General features: G+C 32.0%; 1 protein-coding gene across 1 annotated transcript in view; it reads right to left on the bottom strand.

Annotated features, from left to right (window-relative positions):
* Nucleotides 1-20,474, bottom strand: part of Lipi (lipase I) — a 61,515-nt gene extending 41,041 nt beyond the window's left edge. Inside the window, exon 1 of the mRNA XM_010602905.3 lies at nucleotides 20,352-20,474. Coding sequence (XP_010601207.1) covers nucleotides 20,352-20,415 — 64 coding nt within the window. The 5' untranslated portion in view covers nucleotides 20,416-20,474. The remainder of the gene's footprint in view (nucleotides 1-20,351) is intronic.
* Nucleotides 20,475-20,494: the final 20 nt, after the last annotated feature.

Below are 20,494 nucleotides of genomic sequence, written 5' to 3'. Positions count from 1 at the left end.
GGGAAACTTTAACGGTGCTGCCAACTTTGGAAAAATCATCCCAATTTACTGTGTTGTCTTGGCATTGTACAGAAATGGACAACCATATTGGTCTAGAAATGTTAATTTATTTTTATTTTTATTTTTATTTTTTTCCATGTGTACAGGGGTAACACATTGTACTAAATATGTAAGGTCATATCTATGTGGGTTTGATTGCAGAAACTAATAAAGTATTCTCTAAACAATGAAAAAAAGAATAAGATAAGACTATAAGAGCAAGAAGCAATTTAGATATGTTCAGGAACCATTTTCATCTCCAGAATTAAGGATTATTTTGATGTTACATCATTGCCTTTTCTCTTTTACTTTTCTTTTTAGTTTTATTTTAGGATTCCCTGTTTTTAATGTTCATACAGAGATTTCTTTAACTGAAATACTGAATAGTTTCTTTGGTGTGAAAAACTACAATAGTACACAGGATCCTAATGAGATAGTTAATAATGTGAAATAGGAAGTAAAAGGTTAAAGGTGTAGGGAAAGTGGGAAAGGTGGGAGAAAGGTAATAAGGGAGAGGAAAAAAATATGAGAAACTGAAAAAATGGAAATAAAGTGTTTGTAAATGAGGAGGGGAGGAGGGGGTGAAGGGAGGACAGGGACAAGGGGAAAAATGAGAATCAAGACCTATTATGTAAAGGTACAGAATCCCAATGATGAATGTAATTGAATTGTATACATAGATTGTACCAATAACCTCAATAAAAAGAAAAAAAATTTTAGGCATCATAGATGTATGAGTATGATTACAAAATTGCTCTTCAAAAATAAGAAAGAAATTAAAATATTACCAGGCAAAATGCTATGTGAAAAGGCAGTGCCCTATATAAGTCTTAAGCTGAAATGAAAGCACATTAGATACTAACTTAAAATCGTATGACAATATAAAGTTCTGTGGTTAAAGAATGCCTATAGAATGTAGAAAAGAGTATTATTGTAATTTTTATTTCTAATTTCACTATTTTCCATAGTATTCAAATGAAGCAAATGTACAAATACAATTATAAATCTACAATAAAGAGAATACAATAGATAAAAAGGTAACATTTTTGTCAAAGGAAACACAAAGGTCAGAATAAACCTGAGAGATTTGTATGCCATAAAAATTTAATATAAATATAATCTAAATTGTTAAAATTTATTATTTGTAATCCCCATGTTAACTATATAGAAAATATCTATAGAATATATAAAAAAGGTAATGAAACAGGAATCAAATCATGCCATTACCAAAAATCTAAACATAAAGAAAGGGGAAGAGAATAATGAATGAAATGCCTTAGGATATGTAGAAAACTGATAATAAAATGACAAAACCGAGTACTTTACCACCAGCAATGAAGTGCAGGATGTATTAAAATACCTTATCAAAAGACAGAGATTTGGCTGGGGATTTAGTTCAGTGGTTCCCCTGCATGCCTCAAAAGTGCAAGATCCTCAGTACAATCTCCAGTACCCTCCACCCCCCCAAAAGATAGGGATTAACAGAATGGATGTTAAAAAAAAAAAAAAAAACAACAGGATCCAACTATATGTTATCTGTAGAGACTCATTTTTATTTATCTTAATATATGGATCAACCAATATTTAAAATTGAAGATGATATGTAATTCAAAACAGTTGATATGTTGCATTACGCTCAGAGAAAATAGCTTTAGATTAAAAATTTATAAGAGACTAAGAAATTCATTGTAGAACTGAAGTAGTAAAACTTCAGAGGAAAAGAGAAGTGGAAAGCTGTAATAGATTGAATTTGCCATGATCTCTTGAACACCACCAAATAAAAAAGCACAAGTGACTAAATAGATAAATTGAGCTTCATCAAAATTTAAAACTACTGTGCATATCAAAGGACATTATCACAGAATGAAAAGACAAGCCCTGAACGGGGGAAATGTTTACAGATTATATTTTTATTAAGGGTTACTATTCACAATATATAAAGAACTCCTAAAATTTAACAACAAGTAATCAAAATCTGATTTTTAAAAAGTAGTAGAGGACTGAAGACACCTCAAAAAGGATATATAAGTGGCCAATAAACTCCTAAAACATGCTCAATATTGCTACTCATTTTTAAAATACATAAATTAATACCCAAATGAAATACCACTTCCAACCTTTTAGGCTGCTATTACTGTTCTTTTAAATTAGAAAAAAAAAATAATAGCTATTGGTGCAGTATGGGAAACAGGGAACTCTGCATTGTTCATGAGGACATAAAATGGTGCCACTGCTGTAGAAAACAGCAGTTCAGTTTTTCAAAAAGCTTAAAAGATGATTTCCATATGATCAGCTATTTCATTTCTGAGTATGCATCCAAAGCAACGAAGGGAGGGACTTGACATATTTGTATACCCATGTTTCTGTAAGTTTTAACAGTAGCTAGACAGTGACAGTAACAAAATAAATGGAAGACAAAAGCTGATGAAGAATAATAACAAAGCAAGGAAACCTAAACACATGTTGCAACATAAGGAAACCTTAAATACATAATGCTAAGAGAAAATATGGCAGCCATTGAAAGAGAACTACTGTTTGATTCCATCTATGTGTTACATCTAGAGGGTCTGAAGTTACAGAGAAAATAGAATGGTGGTTTCCAGGGCTGGGGAGAAAACAGGGAAAAGGAATTAATGTTTCATCATTACAAAATTTCAGTCTTGGAAGGTCATACCCTGAATCTCTACATCATTTTGGAGATATGGCCATTTTGACAATATTGGTCCTTCTTATGCAGAAATAAAGGGCATCTTTCAATTTTTTTTAATTATTCATTAAGTTTATTGGTACATATGGGGTATGCAGGATGATGACATTCATCATTGGATATTTGTACCTTTACATGATATATCTTGATTCTTAATTTCCCCATTGCTCTGCCCTCCCTTCAACCCCTCCACCCCTCCCTATTTACAAAGACTTTGTTTCCACTTTTTCCTTTTCTCATATTTATTCCTTTCCCCTCTTCTCTTTCCCCTACCCCTCCCACTTCAGTTTCCCCATTCCCTTTGGGTCTTTTCTTCCTATTTCACATTATCTATTATATATATTTGATTCTCATTTATATTGCCAGTTTCTCACACCAGAGAACTATTGATACTATTTAAATTAATTTCATTGGTACATTTTAGGTATAAAATATAGTGACATTCACCACTGGAAATTTGCACCTTTACATAATCTATCTTTGTTCTTATTTTTTCCCCATTCCCCTGCCCTATCTTCAACCACTCCATTCCTCCCTATCTACAAAGACTTTGTTTCCATTTTTTCATTTTCTCATTAATTCCATTCCCTTCTTTCTTTTCCCATTCCCCTTCAACTTTCCCATCCTCTTTCCCTTTTTCCTCCTATTTCACATTATCTATTATACCTTATTTACACTTTCGGTTTCTAACACCAGAGAAACTATTTGGTACTTGCATGTGTGTCCTACTTATTTCATTTAAGACTGTGCCCTCAATATGCAATGTAGTGATTAGCTATAAATGTCTCTATTTTATTTTTTTAAACCCACATTTTCTTTATCCAGTCTTCAAGTGTTGGTCAATTGGGCTGTTTCCAAGTTTTACTTATTACAAACTGTGCCTCTATAAACATCAGAGAACATGTATTTATTGTGATATGATTATTTTAATTGTTTTGGGAAGGTACACAGCAGGGGAATAGCTGGGTCAAATGGGACCTCTAATCCTAGTTTTTGAAGGTATCTACATATTGATTTCCACAGTGGTTGCTCCACTCTACACTCCCACCAGCAATGGAACAGGGTTCCTTTTTCCCACAGCCCCACCAACATTTGTTTTGGGTTGATTTCATGATAGCATCCATTCTTTGTCAGGTGAAGTGGACCCTCAGCATTGTTTCCATTTGCATCTCTCAAATCATCAGTGATGTTGAACATTTTTTCATATGTTTATTTATTACTTCTACTTCTTTGTCTGAGAAATGTCTATTCATTCATTTGCAGATGCCCATATTTGGATTGGGTCTTTAAATTTGGAAGGTCTGATTTTTTAAAAAGTTCTTTATATATTCTAGATAGTAGAACTTTGTCTGAGGAACTGCTGTTGAAAATTTTTTCCCACATTGTAGTCTGTCTGTTCACATTGTTGGTGATTTCTCTTGCTGCACAGAAGCTTTTCAATAAGAAGAGATCCCACTTGTTAATTGTTTGTGCTAGTTCACAGGCAACTGAGGTATTATTCATAAAATGTTTCCCTATGCCAATTACTTTAACAGTTCCACCTAACCCCTCTTCCAGCCTGTTTAGTGTTTCTGTTTTAATTTTTAGATCTTTAATTCACATCAATTTTAGTTTACTGCATGGTGAGAGACATAGGTCTAGTTTTAATATTGGCAAGGTGAAACCCAGTTTTTCCAGCACCATTTATTAAAAAAATCTATTTTTCCTCCAGTGATGGTATTTGGCTCCTTTGTCAAAGATGAGGTGGCTGAGTGTGTCTGGAGTTGTTTCTGCATCTTCTAATCTGTTCCACTGGTACTTGGGTCTGTTTCTTTGCCAGTACCATGCTGTTTTTATCACAGTGCCTTTGTAGTATAGTTTTGAGCTGGGGACTGTGATGTCCACTATGTTTTCTTTATTTTCTAGAATTACTTTTGGTATTCTAGATCTTTTGTTGTTCCAAAGGAATTGTTGGATTATTTTCTCAAGGTCTTTTAGGTTTGATGCTGGAATTTCAATTGTGATTGTCTTGAATCTATATAGCAGTTTTGGAAGTATGGCCATTTTTACTATGTTCAGTCTTCCTACCCAGGAGCAAGTGATATCATTCCATTTTCTGATATCCTCTCCTATCTCTTTTTTTAGAGTGCTATAGTTTTCAAAGTAGAGGTCTTTGATTTCTTTTGTTAGGTTGATGCCTAGGTATTTCAATTTTTTAAATGTCATTGTGAAAGCAATTGCCCATTTCTCTCTGTGTCTGTTTTCTGTGTACAGAAAAGCTACTGATTTTTGTGTGTTGACCTTGTGTACATCTACTTTACTAAATTTGGTTATTAAGTCAAGAAAACGTTTGGTGGACTTCTTGGGGTCTTCTATATAAAATATGTCATCTGCAAATAATGACGATGTGGCTTCTTCATTTCCCATCTTTATTCCTTTTATTTCTTTCTCTTGTCTAATTGCTATGGCTAATGTTTCCAAAACTATATTGAACAGGAATGGTGATAGCAGATGTCCTTGTCTTGTTCCTGACTTTAGCATAAAGGATTTCAGCTTTTGTCCATTTCGTATGATATTAGCTGTTGGTTTTTCATAGATTTCTTTTATTAGACTGAGGTAGAGACCATCTATTCCAATTTTCTGTAGGATTTTTATCATGAATAGGTATTGGATTTTGTCTAATTCTTTTTCTGCATCCATTGAGATAATCATATGGTTTTTAGCCTATTAATATAGTGTATTATATTTATTGATTTGTTTATGTTGAATCGCCCCTGCATCCCAGGGATGAATCTCACTTGGTCAGGGTGTATGATCTTCTTGATGATCTTCTGTACTCTCTTTGCCAGTATCTTATTGAGGATTTGTGAATCTATGTTCATTTGGGTAACTGGTCTATAGTTCTCTTTTCGGTTGGATGTTTCTCTGCTTTGGAGATCAAGGTGATGCTTACTTCCAGGAATGAATTTGGGAGTATTGCTTCCCTTTTAATTTCTCTGAAGAGTTTAAATGGTAGTGGCAGTAGTTCCTCTCTGAATGTCTTATGGAATTCAGCAGTGCATCTATCAAGACCTGGACTTTTCTTCGTTAGTAAGTTTTTAATTATGTTTAATTTCATTGATTGATATTGGGTTGCTTAGAAATTTTAGGCTTTTTTGTTAAACTTTGGTAATTCATATGTATCTGTAAATCTGTCCATTTCTTCTGTGTTTTCCATCTTATTGGTGTATAGCTTCTCAAAGTAGGTATTAAAAGTCCTCTGGATTTCCGCTGGTGACTGGATAGATTTTCTTTATAAAATGGAGTACAACTCTGCCATAAATAATGAGAAACTAGAGACATTTATAGCTAAATGGAAGCACATGGAGGCCATATTTTCAAGTGAAATAAATAGGACAAACATGTAAATACTGAATAGTTCTGAGTGTGGACAAGAGCGGGCAGCAGCAGGCAGATCACAGCCAGGGGCAGCTCAGGCAACAGGCTCAAACCAAAAGCCTGTCCAGAAAAGAGCTACACAGGTACACAAGCAACATGCAGATGCTCAGCCCAATACTATGGGTAAGTGCATAGAGACCCTAGCCAGAAGCCTGCTCAGACACAAGGGACTGGGATGAACTTCCCACAGCTAAAGGCCCTTCCAGACAACAGTTACATAGGGGCCCTAAACAGATGCACACCTAGATACCATGCCGAGTTTGCACAGGCCCAAGTCAGAAGCTTGCCCAGAAAAGAGGTCAGTTTAGGGATGCAGAAGGCCAAAATTCTGACCCCAGGAATTGGTATACTGGTGGGCAGCAGAGAAAAGGCTGCTCAGTGGCTTGCTAATAATTCAAGACCACTGTGTGAGCAAAAAGTTTCCTCAACAAAGGCACAGCAGTCTGCATTTGTTGAAATGAGAAGACATGTAAACAAGTCTCAAAACCAGACTTCCAGATGACCTAAAGGGAAAAGAGATGGAACAATCTGATACTCAACCACCTGGACTCCCTGATCTGGCAACAAAAGAGGATCTGGAAGAAATAAAATCAGAAATAATTTCTCAGATAACAGAGATTGTGTCCATAGTGAAAGACATGATTAATAAATCTAGGGCAGACACAGATTAAAAAAAAATAGAAAAGCTGAAGAGCATAATGGAATCCTAACATAGGAAACAAATGGAATCCATAAAATAGATGCAAACATTTCCAGGAGATTAAAAACTCCATTGAAAGTTTACACAGCAGAATGAGCCAATGTGAGGAAAGAATTTCAGATATAGAAGATAGGATTACAAGGAATGACCAGGAAAAATTTTCTTAAAAATAATAAGGGACCACAAGAAATCAATCCAGAAGCTGCTACCTAATGAAAAGAAGAACATAAGACTGATCAGAGTCAATGAACAAACAGGAAAGAGTGCAGATGACATTAAAAAAAAAAAAAACTATTCACAGAGGTAATGACAGAAAACTTACCAAGTAGGGAAAAATAACTTGATATACAGATAAGTGAAGCATATAGGACTCCAACTAGCCATGATAAAAACATCTACACATGACATATAATAGTTAAGATTCCAGAAACCCAACAGAAGAACAAAATTCCACAAGCAGTTAGAGAAAAGAAACAAATCAAATACAAGGGAAATCCCATTAGAATTATAAAATCCAACACCCATTCATAATAAAAAATTTTCAATTATCTGATGCCCTATTCAATCTTCTTTTTCACAGTACTGTGATTTTCATTGTAGGGGTCTTTAAATTCTCTAGTTAGATTAATTTCCATCTGTGAATCATATCGATTTTTAAATGCATTCTTATTGAGTTCATTATTGATGTGCATGAGGGCTTTAATATTTGTGTTGATTTGTGTCGTTACATTGCTGGAATTATTAATTCTAACAGTTTTTGTTGGAATTCTTTGGGTCTTCTGAATAGAATGTCATGGCATCGGCAAATAATTTGATTTCTTGCTTTTCTGTATATCTCTTTTATTTCTTTCTCTTGCCTGAAATTTCTCTGGATAATGCTTTGAGTAATATGTTAAATAAAATTGGTAATAGTGGGCATTCTTTCTTTGTTATTAAATTTAGAGGTAGTGCTTTCAGTTTTTTCTCATTTAATATGATGTTAGAGAATATTTTCTCATATATAGCTTTTATCGAACTCAGATATAGAACTTCTATATCTATTTTCTTCAGAGTCTTTAATCATGAAGGGGTATTGAATATTGTAGCAAGAATCAACAGACGAGATTATATCAAACTAAAAAGCTTCTACACAGTAAAGGAAACAATTAGAATGAAAAGAAAACCTACAGAATGGGGAAATGTTTTTGTTAGCTATTCCTCAGAGAGATGAATAATATCTATTATAAATAAAGAACTCAAAAAAATTAGATCACGCAAAATAAAAGACCCAATCAAGAAATGGGCTTCCAAAATTAATAGACACTTCTCAGAAAACAAGCAAAAATGGTAAAGAAATATATGAAAAAAATGTTCAACAGCTCTGGCTATTAGATAAATACAAATTAAAGCAACTCTCTTATACTTAAAAGAATGGCAATCATCAAGAAGTCAAAGAATAGCAAATGCTGGCATGGTTGCAGTGAAAAATAATTGTTTTTGTTCCTTTTTATTGAGTTTATTTGTACATTCTGGGTATACAGTACAGTTACATTCATTACTGTGATCTTGTACCTTTACATGACAGGTCTTGGTTCTCATTTTTTCCCCTTGTCCCTGCCCTCCCTTCACCCCTCCTCTCCTCCCCATTTACATACACTTTATTTCCAGGGTAGGGGAAAGGGAATAAGGAAAAATAATTGTTGATGGGAAGATAAACTATTAAAACTAGAATGGAAATCAGTATGTAAATTTTCAAAAAACTAAACTTAGAAATTCCACTTGACCCAGCCATTCCTCTCCTACTTATCTTCTCAAAAGAGTTAAAGACATCATATTACAGTGACACTTGTGTACCAATGTTTATAGCAGTACCATTCATAATAGTTACAACTGCAAGCAGTCTGTATGCCCATCAAAAATTAATGGATAAAGAAAATGTGATATTTATACATAATGGAATACTACTTGGTTACAAAGAAGGATAAATTCAAGACATTTGCAAGAAAATAGATGTATCTGGAAAATATAATGTTGAGTGAAACAAATCAGACCCAGAAGCTTGAATATCATATGATATCTTTCATTTGAATAAGACAAAGTACAAACAAGCAGCAAAATAAAAGATAGATAGAATGAAACACGGAGCCAGATCTTGTGCAAATAGGAATGAATCCAAGAGATTGAGGGCAAGGCAGGATGTGTCATGTATAGGTACCAAACATCCAAATGAATGTAAACATTATGTGTCACAAATAGGAATTAAGAATAAAAACAATAAAAGTGAAAATGGGGAAAGAGGAGTTAAAGAGAGGGAGGGGGGAGTTACAAATCATTCTAACGCATTAATTATATTTTAAAAGCAAAATTCCTAAATTATATACTCAAAAAATATGGCATAAGAAAAGATCAAATAAAAATAATTTAATACTATTTTACATAAATTAAAATTTATGATTCACCCTACCCATTTTGTTATCAGTGATTACCATATTAATAAGGAAATGCTAGTTATCTATTTTCATTAAAATTAAGAAACGTAAGACATCTGTCATCAGTTTATGAATTATTCTTTTTTTAATTATTCTTGAACATTCTACTTTAACTATAAAGGAAATACTATATGATCACAAGAATCCAGACTTTATTCTCTTTTGTCTTTTGTTTGTTGTTGTTTTTGTTGTTGTTGTTGTTGTTATTGTTTTGTCCCAGGAATCAAACTTGGGCCCTTATGCTTGCAAAGGCAGGCACCAGAAACACTGAGTGAAATCCCTGGCCCTAGTCCTTTTTCTTTTCATTGCATGCAATATGATGTTGTACTTAAAAATTATGATGATAACTGCTGAAAAAAATCCTAATTTTTAGTATACACATAATAAAAATCAATAGTTTAGCTCACACCAGCAGTAACCAGCAGTTTAAAAAATATTCAAACCACAAAAATATAAGTATCAATACATGTTGTTGTAAACGTATATATATATATTTTCAGCTCTGAAAGTTTTCTTTTAGAAATTTCTCCCCACCTTGTTTGATTTTTCTGAAGATGTACTCTCTCTTCTTACTGGAAAACTCTGAATACCCAATCAGCTGAGACTCCTGATTTTATTTTCATAGTGTGTAACCCAACTAGATCTCTTTGGGATCCCTTTGCATGACACAGAAAGACAATATGACTTTGCTCTCTCAAGAATTCAAGCTGTAAGGCAACATGTACTGATGCTACTGTTTTTGAATATGGACATTCTATGATATTTTATGCAAAACTCTTCCATTATGGGAGATAATAGTTTTTTCAAAGCTAGTTTGAACAAGATTCCTGTGATTTTCACGCTAACCAGGTCTTTTATGAAAAAGGGATTCAAGAAAGGGAATAGGAAGAGGAAGACAACTAGAAGAAATTATATAAAAATAAGGAAGAAAAGACTAGAAAAAAAAAGAAATAAAAATATACAATACAGATTTTAAAACAAAGCTACACAATCAAAAACCATTACATAGAAATACAGAGGATTCAAATAAGCCCTAAAATATACTATGATCCGTAAAGGAAGAGATAATGTCATGAAACCAATTCTACTCAAATTAATTTATATGTGCAATGCAACTTTTAAAAAAGTTTCAATGAGATGTCATGAGAGAGGAGGAAATGTAAGAAAAGTGAATTACAACTTTAAAATTATTTTATATAATAAATAAAAAGAGTCTGGTGAAACTGATCAAGAAATAATAAATTCATAAAACACAAGAACAGCCAGAAATATATTAGCACAATAACTGTAGCAATTAAAATCAGCCAAATGTAATAGATTTTGAAATAAAAATATCTAAAAGAATTATTTAATTCTAGCTATATTAAAACATTATACATAAAAGTAAAATTGTGTAAACTAAAAGAACACAGTTGATATACACATCATCTCAAGTTGAAGAGTGACTTCTTACACAAAGGAAGAAAACAGAGTATGAATCAAAGTGGTAGATTTCACAGCATATATATTTAAAACTAATTTAAAACTAACTATAATGAAAAAGAAAAACTAAACTATGGAAATATTTTCAATATAATGTAGGAAAGGAATTAAGCAACAAATTAAGTCTATAAACAGATATTTTCCAAAATAAACTACTTGAAAACTTACTAAAATATGGTTTATCTTTTTAAAAATAGTTATTAAAATAATATTATATTGTTTTACTACGACATTTATTAACCATTAACACCAATATAAAACATAATGTTATTAAGTGAATATTTAGGATTCAACTAAACATATGGCAACAGGAGGCAAGAATAATAAATTTTACAGCAATAAAGAAATCAATTTTTGAAACTAGCAATAGCATCATAAAATATCTATTATGTAAAAATATTACAAAGTTCATAAATAAAACATAAATATGCATATAGTCCATAGATATAGCATTAATTTTATCTACAATTGGTAATGTGTGGTCATATAATAGTACACTACAAGTGGATACATTCATGAACATATACATATACACATGCATTTTGAATGTAATAAAAATTACTTGTAGTAGGACATCAACCCATAATTAAGTACAGTATATAGTGATGCTGATGTTAAATTTTTTCTATTTCTCTCTATATGTATTCTCTATTTTCTATAGTTTAGTATTTCCTGTTTTCCAGGTCAAAACTATTCATTTGTTAGCTTTACAATGAGGGAAAATGGTTTAAACAGACTGTCTTTAATTAAAAAATGAAAATAGCAAAACAAGTAATTTACCAACCAAAATCTGATTATGTCAGAGTAGAAAGAGAAGTAATAATTGTTTAAATTCTCTTTGAGAAAGTAACAAGTTGAAGCCCTGGGGACTAGATGAATTAACTGTGATTAGAAATTCAGGGCGAAGGGGGTAAAGGGAGGGCAGGGGTATGGGGAAAAAACAAGAACCAAGACATATCATGCAAAGTATAAGGTCCCAATGATAAATATTACTGTATTGTTTGTTTTAAATGTACCAATAAACTTAGTGGGGGAGGATTCAGTAGCTGGGAAACAATTTGGGTTTCACTGCCAACTATGTAGGAAGATAAAGACACGGACAGTAATCTCAAAAGAGAAGTGTATTGAGAAAGAATTCTGAAAATCATTTTGTTTCAAATCGCAGAAGCAGTAAGAGTGCTAAGAAAATACACAGGGAAGTTATGAATAACTGTTCCATGTAGTCCAGCTGTATGTATGCAATATATTTCCATTCCAGTTAAAATGCTTACGACAATGAGAACAGGGAGGTCACAAAAGACTCGTGAGACAGGGACAGTGCCCTGCGTGTGGACAGCTGAGACCAGAGTGCCTCTAGTCCCTCTCAAACTTCTCTTTGATTCAGAAAATGCTTTCACATCTTGTCTTTGACACTTGGCTTCCTAGTGTGGGGTTTTATTTTCATGATTTTTAAAAAAAATTACATTGAAATAATTTGACACATAATAATGACATGTTTGTGGGGAATGTTGTAACGTTTCCATACGGGTTTACATTTTCTAATGATCAAATCAGAGTAGCATATACATTTCACTAAACATTTATCATTTCTTAGTCAAGAATCTCTTATCTAGCTATCTTGAAATGTTTAATGCAATATTATTAGTCACCCTCATATGTAGTAGAATATCAGAGGCTATTTTTAGTAACCTTTTCGCCTATTGACCAACCTCCCCAAAACTCCATTCCTCCACCTTAACTGGAGCCTCTGACAACTACCATTCTACTCTGATCTAGAAGTTCAGCCATTTTAGATTCCATATATTAGTGAGATCACACAGTATTTGTCTTTCTATCCCTGGCTTTTTACACTTCACATAATGCTTTCATCTTTAAGCAGGAACTGAAATAAATAATTGCTGCTACTGTAATATTCTTGGAATTTAAGTTGATTTTCACACATGCTAAACTGCTCAAACTAATTTTTTCTTTTGACTTTCTAGGTTGACCAAGTCACAACCAGAGAAGACCCAAGACCTTGCCATAAAAGGACACCAATCTTCACATACATCCTGGAAATATTTGATATATCTCCCTGTGATTGCCCCAAAATTCTCAGTGAAAAGTTTCTCCTTCTCTTTCTTCATTTCTTAAAACAAAATGATTTTTTGCAATATCAAAAGTAATAACAAAAACTTATTTAGCAACCACTCCATGCAAAGTCCTATGATGTTTTATATTTCTGATCCTTTCCTTCACTTTTTCTATGAAGAAAGCGAAATTTAAAATGAATGAATAACCTAAGGTCACAGTAACATGCAATAGGAAATTTCTGTGTAAAAGCTAGAAGGCATGAAAACATATTTATGACACAAGTTATTATATGAACACTTGAGAAACATAAGTGAGATGCTATTAGAAGTTTATTATCTCATTTTTTATTCAAGTTTAATTGAAAAAAATATTCTTTGGGGCCAGAGGAATTTCAGATACAAAACAACTAAGTAGATACTACCAAAACATAGGTTTGTTTTATCATAGGACCAGTTAAAACACAAAACTATAGTTAGAATTTTAAGCATTAGTGGCAGAAATCAAAATTAAAGACTAACATATCTTTAATACTTAACTTCACAAGAAATCATTTATTAAATATATATTAAGCTAACATGTCCCAGAAAAATCAAGGTATTCATGAGTAACTATTTCATTAATGAAAATATTTATACTTTTTGATAATGACTTTGACTACAAAAGTAAAATAAATTGGATATATAACAGGCCTTTAAACCAAGAATTCTGTAAGATGAATATAAAAATGGGCGTGAAAAAGTGACTGTGAAACTTTGTACATAATATAATTTCATGGAACGATTCCCAGAGATTCTGACTTAGTAGTTAATCTGCATTTTTAAATGGGTATTTCAGGATATTCTGATACAAGTAATCCATGAACAACACATAGAGAAGACCTGTATCTGGAAGTCATCTAAAATAATTAATGAGAAAATGCACATGGAAGAAAGGAATGGATTATTCTAACCTCATTTACACTGCCTTATAATTGACCAGATAACACATTTATGCTCTCCTTTGAGCTTCCAAGTGTAGTGAAATAGTTTAACTATTTCCACACAGAAGTGAGGAAACTGAGATTCGTGAAGATTAAGTAACTTAGACCAGATAACAATCCAGCAGGAAGTGAATCTCAGAGTTACGACTGCAAATTCCATGTTCTTTCATGTCACCCTTTTATTAAGAAGTCATTAGCACAATAAATTCAAGTTGATTGTAGGCAACTGATTTTAGTAGGTCAATCAAAATAAATTACTGGTCATGTCAGAAGGACACTGATATAACTTACATAAATACGACTGTGTTGAAGCAACAGTCTCAGACTTCCATGAGTTTCAGAAAGCCACTGCCCCATAACTGGGCTATTAACATTGTACGACATCCTAGACTATACCTTTACTACTTGGAAGTTTGACCCATGTACTCATCACCATCACTTAAGAGTTCATTAAAAATGCAGTATCTTGGGCTTTGTCTCCAGTCTTTGATTTTTTAAACATGACTCCTAGCAGTGAAAGATCTATGATTGTAGAAAAGCAACTCCAGCTTTCTCTATTGCAATTCCACCAACTGTGAAATGAGAAATATGATTTAATCAACGTTTAACATCTCTGCCAGAGAACATAGGAGTTGGTAAACTATATACTGTGAGCTAAAACTGATCAGAAACATATAAAAAGCTCTTACATTTTTTAATGATTGAAAAAATTCAAAATGGCAATATTGGGCTGGGGATTTAGCTCAACAGAATAGTGCCAGCCCAGCAAGCACAAGGTCCTAAGTCCAATCCACAGTACCAAAAAAAAAAAAAAAAAAAAAAAAAAAAAAAAGGCAATATTTTGAGGCATGTAAAAATTACAACTAATTCAAATTGTAGTGCCCACAAATAGTTATGTTAGAACACAGTCACACTCACTCCATTACATATTATTTATGCATGCTTTCATATTATCAAGGCAGAGTTGAATAGATGTAACAGTGACTAATGATCTCACAAGAACTAAAATATTTATTGTCTGTATTGTCTGTCCATTTATAGAAATATTTTCTAAATTGGGGTGATTTCTTTCAAAGGAATTACAAAAACGGTTACAAGCTGTGATCACAAATCAGTGAATGCTACTGAATGCCATCCAATGGAAAGGCTTTTAAAAACATTGCCCTGTGCCATTATCCAGATTATTCACCAGGTCTGTGACTGCTAACTCTTACTCAATAAAAATTACCATGAAAGGTAAATGTCTTGAATTGACTCAGGACATTCAGACAGCCTTGATAGCACAAGTGTCACACAAGAGATGACTTCCAGAACCACTTTAGAAAGTAGCAAAAATAATGGGATAAGTATGTTGGTAGCAAGGGGGAATATTTTGAGAAGTAATAATGGCAATGTGTTTTACTATTATGTAAGTGATTAAACATCCACCATATTTTCTTATCAAACCTCATATTTAGGCAGGTATCATGAGACAAAGAGTAATATATAAATGATGAGAAATCATTTATATATTGCACACATTGCATGTTTATAAAAATAAAATTCAAACATTTCCAGAAGGCATAATTACATTGAATATTCAATTGAAAAAAAGTACATTGTTAATTTCAAGTTGATTTTTTTAAGATGTTTTGAGAATACATTACTTTTAGGAAGATGTCTAAAACATAAAGAAAATAATGTTTTCGCAGAATACTTACGGAAAGATATTCATCTTGTATTTTAAATTTACTACTGTTTTTATCAACATAATTTAAAACAAGTAGTTCTTGTTCTACTTTATAAAATAGAACAAGTAGTTCTATTTTATTGCCATAAAGTAATAAATATTGCTAAAATAAGTAAACTTTATTACCATGAACCCATAAACCTAGAAAATAAAGTTCTGCCTAATAACATAATCCAGTCCTAGTTTTTATTATGCTAAACAAGAAAAATGTTGTGTCACATAATTTGCTTGCTTTGAAATTAATAATTTAGCTACATAAGAATTTTCCTCAAATATATTGCTATTTTTATGAATGAAATTGAAACAAAACATTTTTAAGTTATGATTCTCAAATGCTGAATGAATTTTTTATACTATGAAATAACTTTTTCTCAGTTGCTTCTATATGTTCCTTACCCACATCTTTTAAAAGTTTTCTAGTTACTTACTGTTTGAAAACTAAATACAGAACTCCAACTTAGCAAACACATACACACATAAACACACAAACCTCTACAGTAATTTGGTTTGACATGCTTAATAGCCATAAGCACAATATATTTCATTCTATGAATCTATAATATTCTTTAACCCAGAATATAGGTCATATTAATTATTGCGTTGCAATTTTTAAAGAAAATTATTAATAAATATCTTACCAGATCGTACCCAGCACATCAAACACAGAAAAATATATACTCTCATTTGGAATCTGAAAAAGTAAAGAAGTACTCAAATTCACCAAAAAAAAAATCTGTAATTTGTTAAGGTTTCTCTTTCATAGAACTGTCACAGTCTAGCAGGTTATATTATACTGTAAAAATGACTTTTGCTCCTCCCTCTTTTTTTGAGAAAGGAGAAGTAGTTTGTTTACTTCCATTTTGATTTATGGTTGTGAGAAAGATCTTTAAGTCAAAAGGTCTATAATAAGTCACAAAGTTTCAGCTACACAAGTTGAATTTAAGGGAATGAAGAAGCTAATTATATATTTCTTTATTCCTTTTAACCTCAAAATTTCAGAAGTGGTCTGGAAGAATATGTCTGTGGGAAGCCTACAAAAAAGTTGTGCTGTTAGAAAACTCCAGAAATGGAAAGTGGCAAAAAAAATTGTGGTTTATGCTCATTTTGATTATAAAATAAGTCATACTTATATACCACAATCAATAATGAAATTCATGCCCATGAAGCTGTCAAGTGTATCTATAGGCTTTTCATGTTTATGTAATCTACATCCAAAACACAGAGGCTATTTTAAAATTTGAAATTTTAGTGTATCTCTTGAGGCTAAATTTTGAAAATAAAAAGTCCTTATTTTATATGACAATGACAACCATTTAAAATATTATAGGATTTATTTCTATATATTTGTTTTTTTCTCTTACTTTTCTCCCAGTAATAGACTTGAGTAAGTAATGGAAATGGAGATGTTCATGTACAAGGCCAAAAATAAAAAAGTTAAAGTTTCAAAAAAACAGTAGGAACAGAAGGGTTTAGTTTGCATCACAGGTTAGCAAAAACTAATATTGCAGTTTGAAAATATGCTTCAGAAATCTACCAAAAAAATAAAACATTCATTTAAAAATCATGAAAATTTAGTTGCTGAGGACATTTTATCATTTAACCTGTTTAATCTCTTCTGATTTTATGTGAAGCTTCCTTTCTAATGAGTACTGCTATTAAAAATTTTTGGTGACCTCTCACAAAGATACAAATAAAACACATCACTTCAGAAGGTGGGAAGAAAAGTAACTTAAATGTCTTACATGTAAAAAATATCATCGACAAATATATACTTAGTTAAATGGAAAATCATTCTGAACATATTTCTCTCGGTGCTTTCTAGGTAAAACTATAATGTGATTCTTATACACTATTTTCATCTGTATTATTCTAAGTAACTCATACAAATGACATTTCAGATAGTACAATACTTATCATAGTTGCAAAATACTAAATTACATTTTCTCATTATCATATATTTTACTTGCTTTCAATATGAGAAGTTATTTATTAATGCCTCTTCCATTAAATAACAATATGTCAAGAGATGACAAAATATATAAAATACCAACAGTGTAGAAAGACACTATTTATGTATTTATGTAGTTCTCCTTGGGTATAAAAATGATTTTAATAAGCTTACAGGCATGTATACAATGTCAACAGTAACACAAGGTCGATGATTATACTGCTAATAATGGTGATGCTAATAATGATGGTGATAACTAGACAGAGATATGATTAACTGATCTGTGTACATCAGGCATGCTCCTGAGCACTTTCAAGGTGATTATAACAGTTGAATAGTGTTTACTGAGAAGGAGAAATATTTTTATCAGAACATACTTGGACATAACCTTTTATTTAATTTACCATTGTGTCAAAAATCTTTAATAATCTTGCTCTTTCACTTAGCAGTTAAACATCCAACAGAATTTTTTACTAAAATAAAAAAATCCTTGCATGTGATAATGTTCCACATGTACACAGACATATTAGAGCAAGAATGATCATTATCATAGTCAAAAAAAGGAAAATATATAAGTTAAAATGTGACATTGGTTTAATTATGTACATACTGTGGGTATAAATCAATGCAGATAGAAAAGTATTTATAGTTACAGAAAACCTACAAGTTTAAAAAAGACAAGCTAAACATGGTATATGTAGTATGGTTTTTTAATTGCGTTATATGTGTATACATATTCATAAATTTCACTTGATTATTCATAAATTTCACTTTTGTATTACTTTGAATTGTTTTAAATATTGCTTTGCAATAACTTCATTTGCAACAAATGTTAAAAAAATACTACAATTACTCTGAGAAAACATAGTTCGAAAAATCAGAATGAAGTTAAAATGAGGGCTTAAACTGCCAAGTGTGGTGTTGCACACCTGAAATCTTAGCATTATGGAAGGCTGAGGCAGGGGGATCAGAAGCTTGATTACAGTTTGGGTGACTTAGTGATTTAGAAAGACAGTGTCTCAAAAGGAAAATAAAAAGAAAATAAAAAGATTTGGGTACATATCTCAGAGTGCAGGCCCTCTGTTCAATCCCAAGTAATGAGGAAAAACAGTGAAAATAAAATATTTGTTTTAAAAAACCCAAAAGATACAAGAATCCCTTATCATTTTGATTTGCCAAGTTCCTCTATGTATTTACTCATTTGTTCATTCATGTATTCAACTCTTATTAAATATCTGCTGATTCTCAGGCATAATCTTAGCTGTTGGGAATACAAAGGAAAGGTATTTATTCAAATAGTATTTTTCAACAACTATTATGCATACACAGATCTGTGAGGGATTGTCCTAGTACGGAAGTATATTCACCTTATCTTAGTTTACAGTAAGAGTTTGGCAGCAGTATATCTAAGTAATTACTGTACAGCACAGGTAGGACATCCAGCTAATCTAGATTGTAGAGTTCAGAACATCCTTGCAAATATACTAACCAAGAAGAACGACAAAAGCGAGAGTTATCTAAGTAAAGAAGAAAGACGAGGGTGCTCTAGTTTTATACATGAGCATATGTATATATGTCTATATTTTTATTTTATAAATGTATACAGGACATACAAGACATCTTAATACGTGTTAAGTAAGGTTATATTTTGAAGAATATCCCATGCAGTTTGACCCACTGCCACTTATTATATACTTCAGTAAATTCTATTGGTTAATTATTTCTAGCTATTGCTAGCTTATTACCATGCCTGCATTCAATACGAGTTAGGAAACACAGTAGTTTTACATGGGAAAATGGTCTATTGAGATCAAATCTGAACAAATAGCTAAATTCATCAGCTGAATTTGAGAGTTTATAGCATTGAACAAGTACTCCAGAATGGTAAGCAACATAAACTTATGTACAGACAAAACAAAAGAGGCTATAATAACAAAAATCATGCACATTTTTAGACAAAGAATGGTGCAAATTTCTGTGTAACAATATATGATCATTAAGTATTTGAAAATACATTAATGTACAACACACAGAATCCTATAAAGACAATGAATTTTTTTATAATGAAACTTAAATATACAGCTCCCAGACAAGCAATACCTGAGGGAAGGTTAAAGAGGAACTATGTTGGCCTGGATAGGACTTGGGAAATAAATAAATACAAATATATCAACACTTTTGCACATAAGAAAGGCTTCCACTTTTTCACTTGATCAAGATAAACCGTTGTTTATAGTGCACCACTTTTCTTAGCTTCCTCGCATCTTAAAAAAATGACAGAGGGAAAAAAGGAAACAGGATTTAAAGACTAACGAACATCAAGTAAAAATAACTGCTAATGTTACTGATACTTATATTGTATTTCTGAGAAGTCTCTTTCTCCCACAATGCAGATTTTTATATTTACTTTCGTTTCTCAAGGACTAAAGACAGTGCCTGATTAACAGGGAACAGTCAGAAAATACCTATTGCATTATATTAATTATATTAAGAACAATCTATTCCTTAAGAAACATAACCTGAATTCAACAGTTTTTTTCAGTCATAAAATTAGTAGTGTCAATGCTAAATGAAAATTAAAATTTCCTAAAATATGCTTTTCTTTAGAAAATTAGGTTTTTTTTAATCTATCGCCCAAGTTAAAAAAAAAAAAAAGTATCCTCCATACAAAATTACTTGCTGCCACTACACCAAACCAAAAGACCAAATGCTGTCCTTATTAGTGTCATATTTACAGGATGCTTTCAGGGTCGACATTTTCCGAGTCTTCCACGTTACAGGCTGTTTTCTCAAGTTCAGGGCCACCCACCTAAAATTTCTGGTGTCATTTTCAAGGGCTTCTCCTGGGAGCACTTTCTGACTAAATATGTCATAATTTCAGCGCTCTTCGATACAATAGCCACTCTCCCTTCGCCTTCAGTTCAGTCAGGGGCGGAGCCCCAGCGCGGTGGG

Source organism: Fukomys damarensis, unplaced genomic scaffold (assembly GCF_012274545.1).
Source record: "Fukomys damarensis isolate Sample0158 unplaced genomic scaffold, DMR_v1.0_HiC HiC_scaffold_24, whole genome shotgun sequence".
NCBI classification, from domain to species: Eukaryota; Metazoa; Chordata; class Mammalia; order Rodentia; family Bathyergidae; genus Fukomys; species Fukomys damarensis.
Note: the sequence above shows the minus strand (reverse complement) of the source record. Positions and strands in the feature narration are given on the sequence as shown.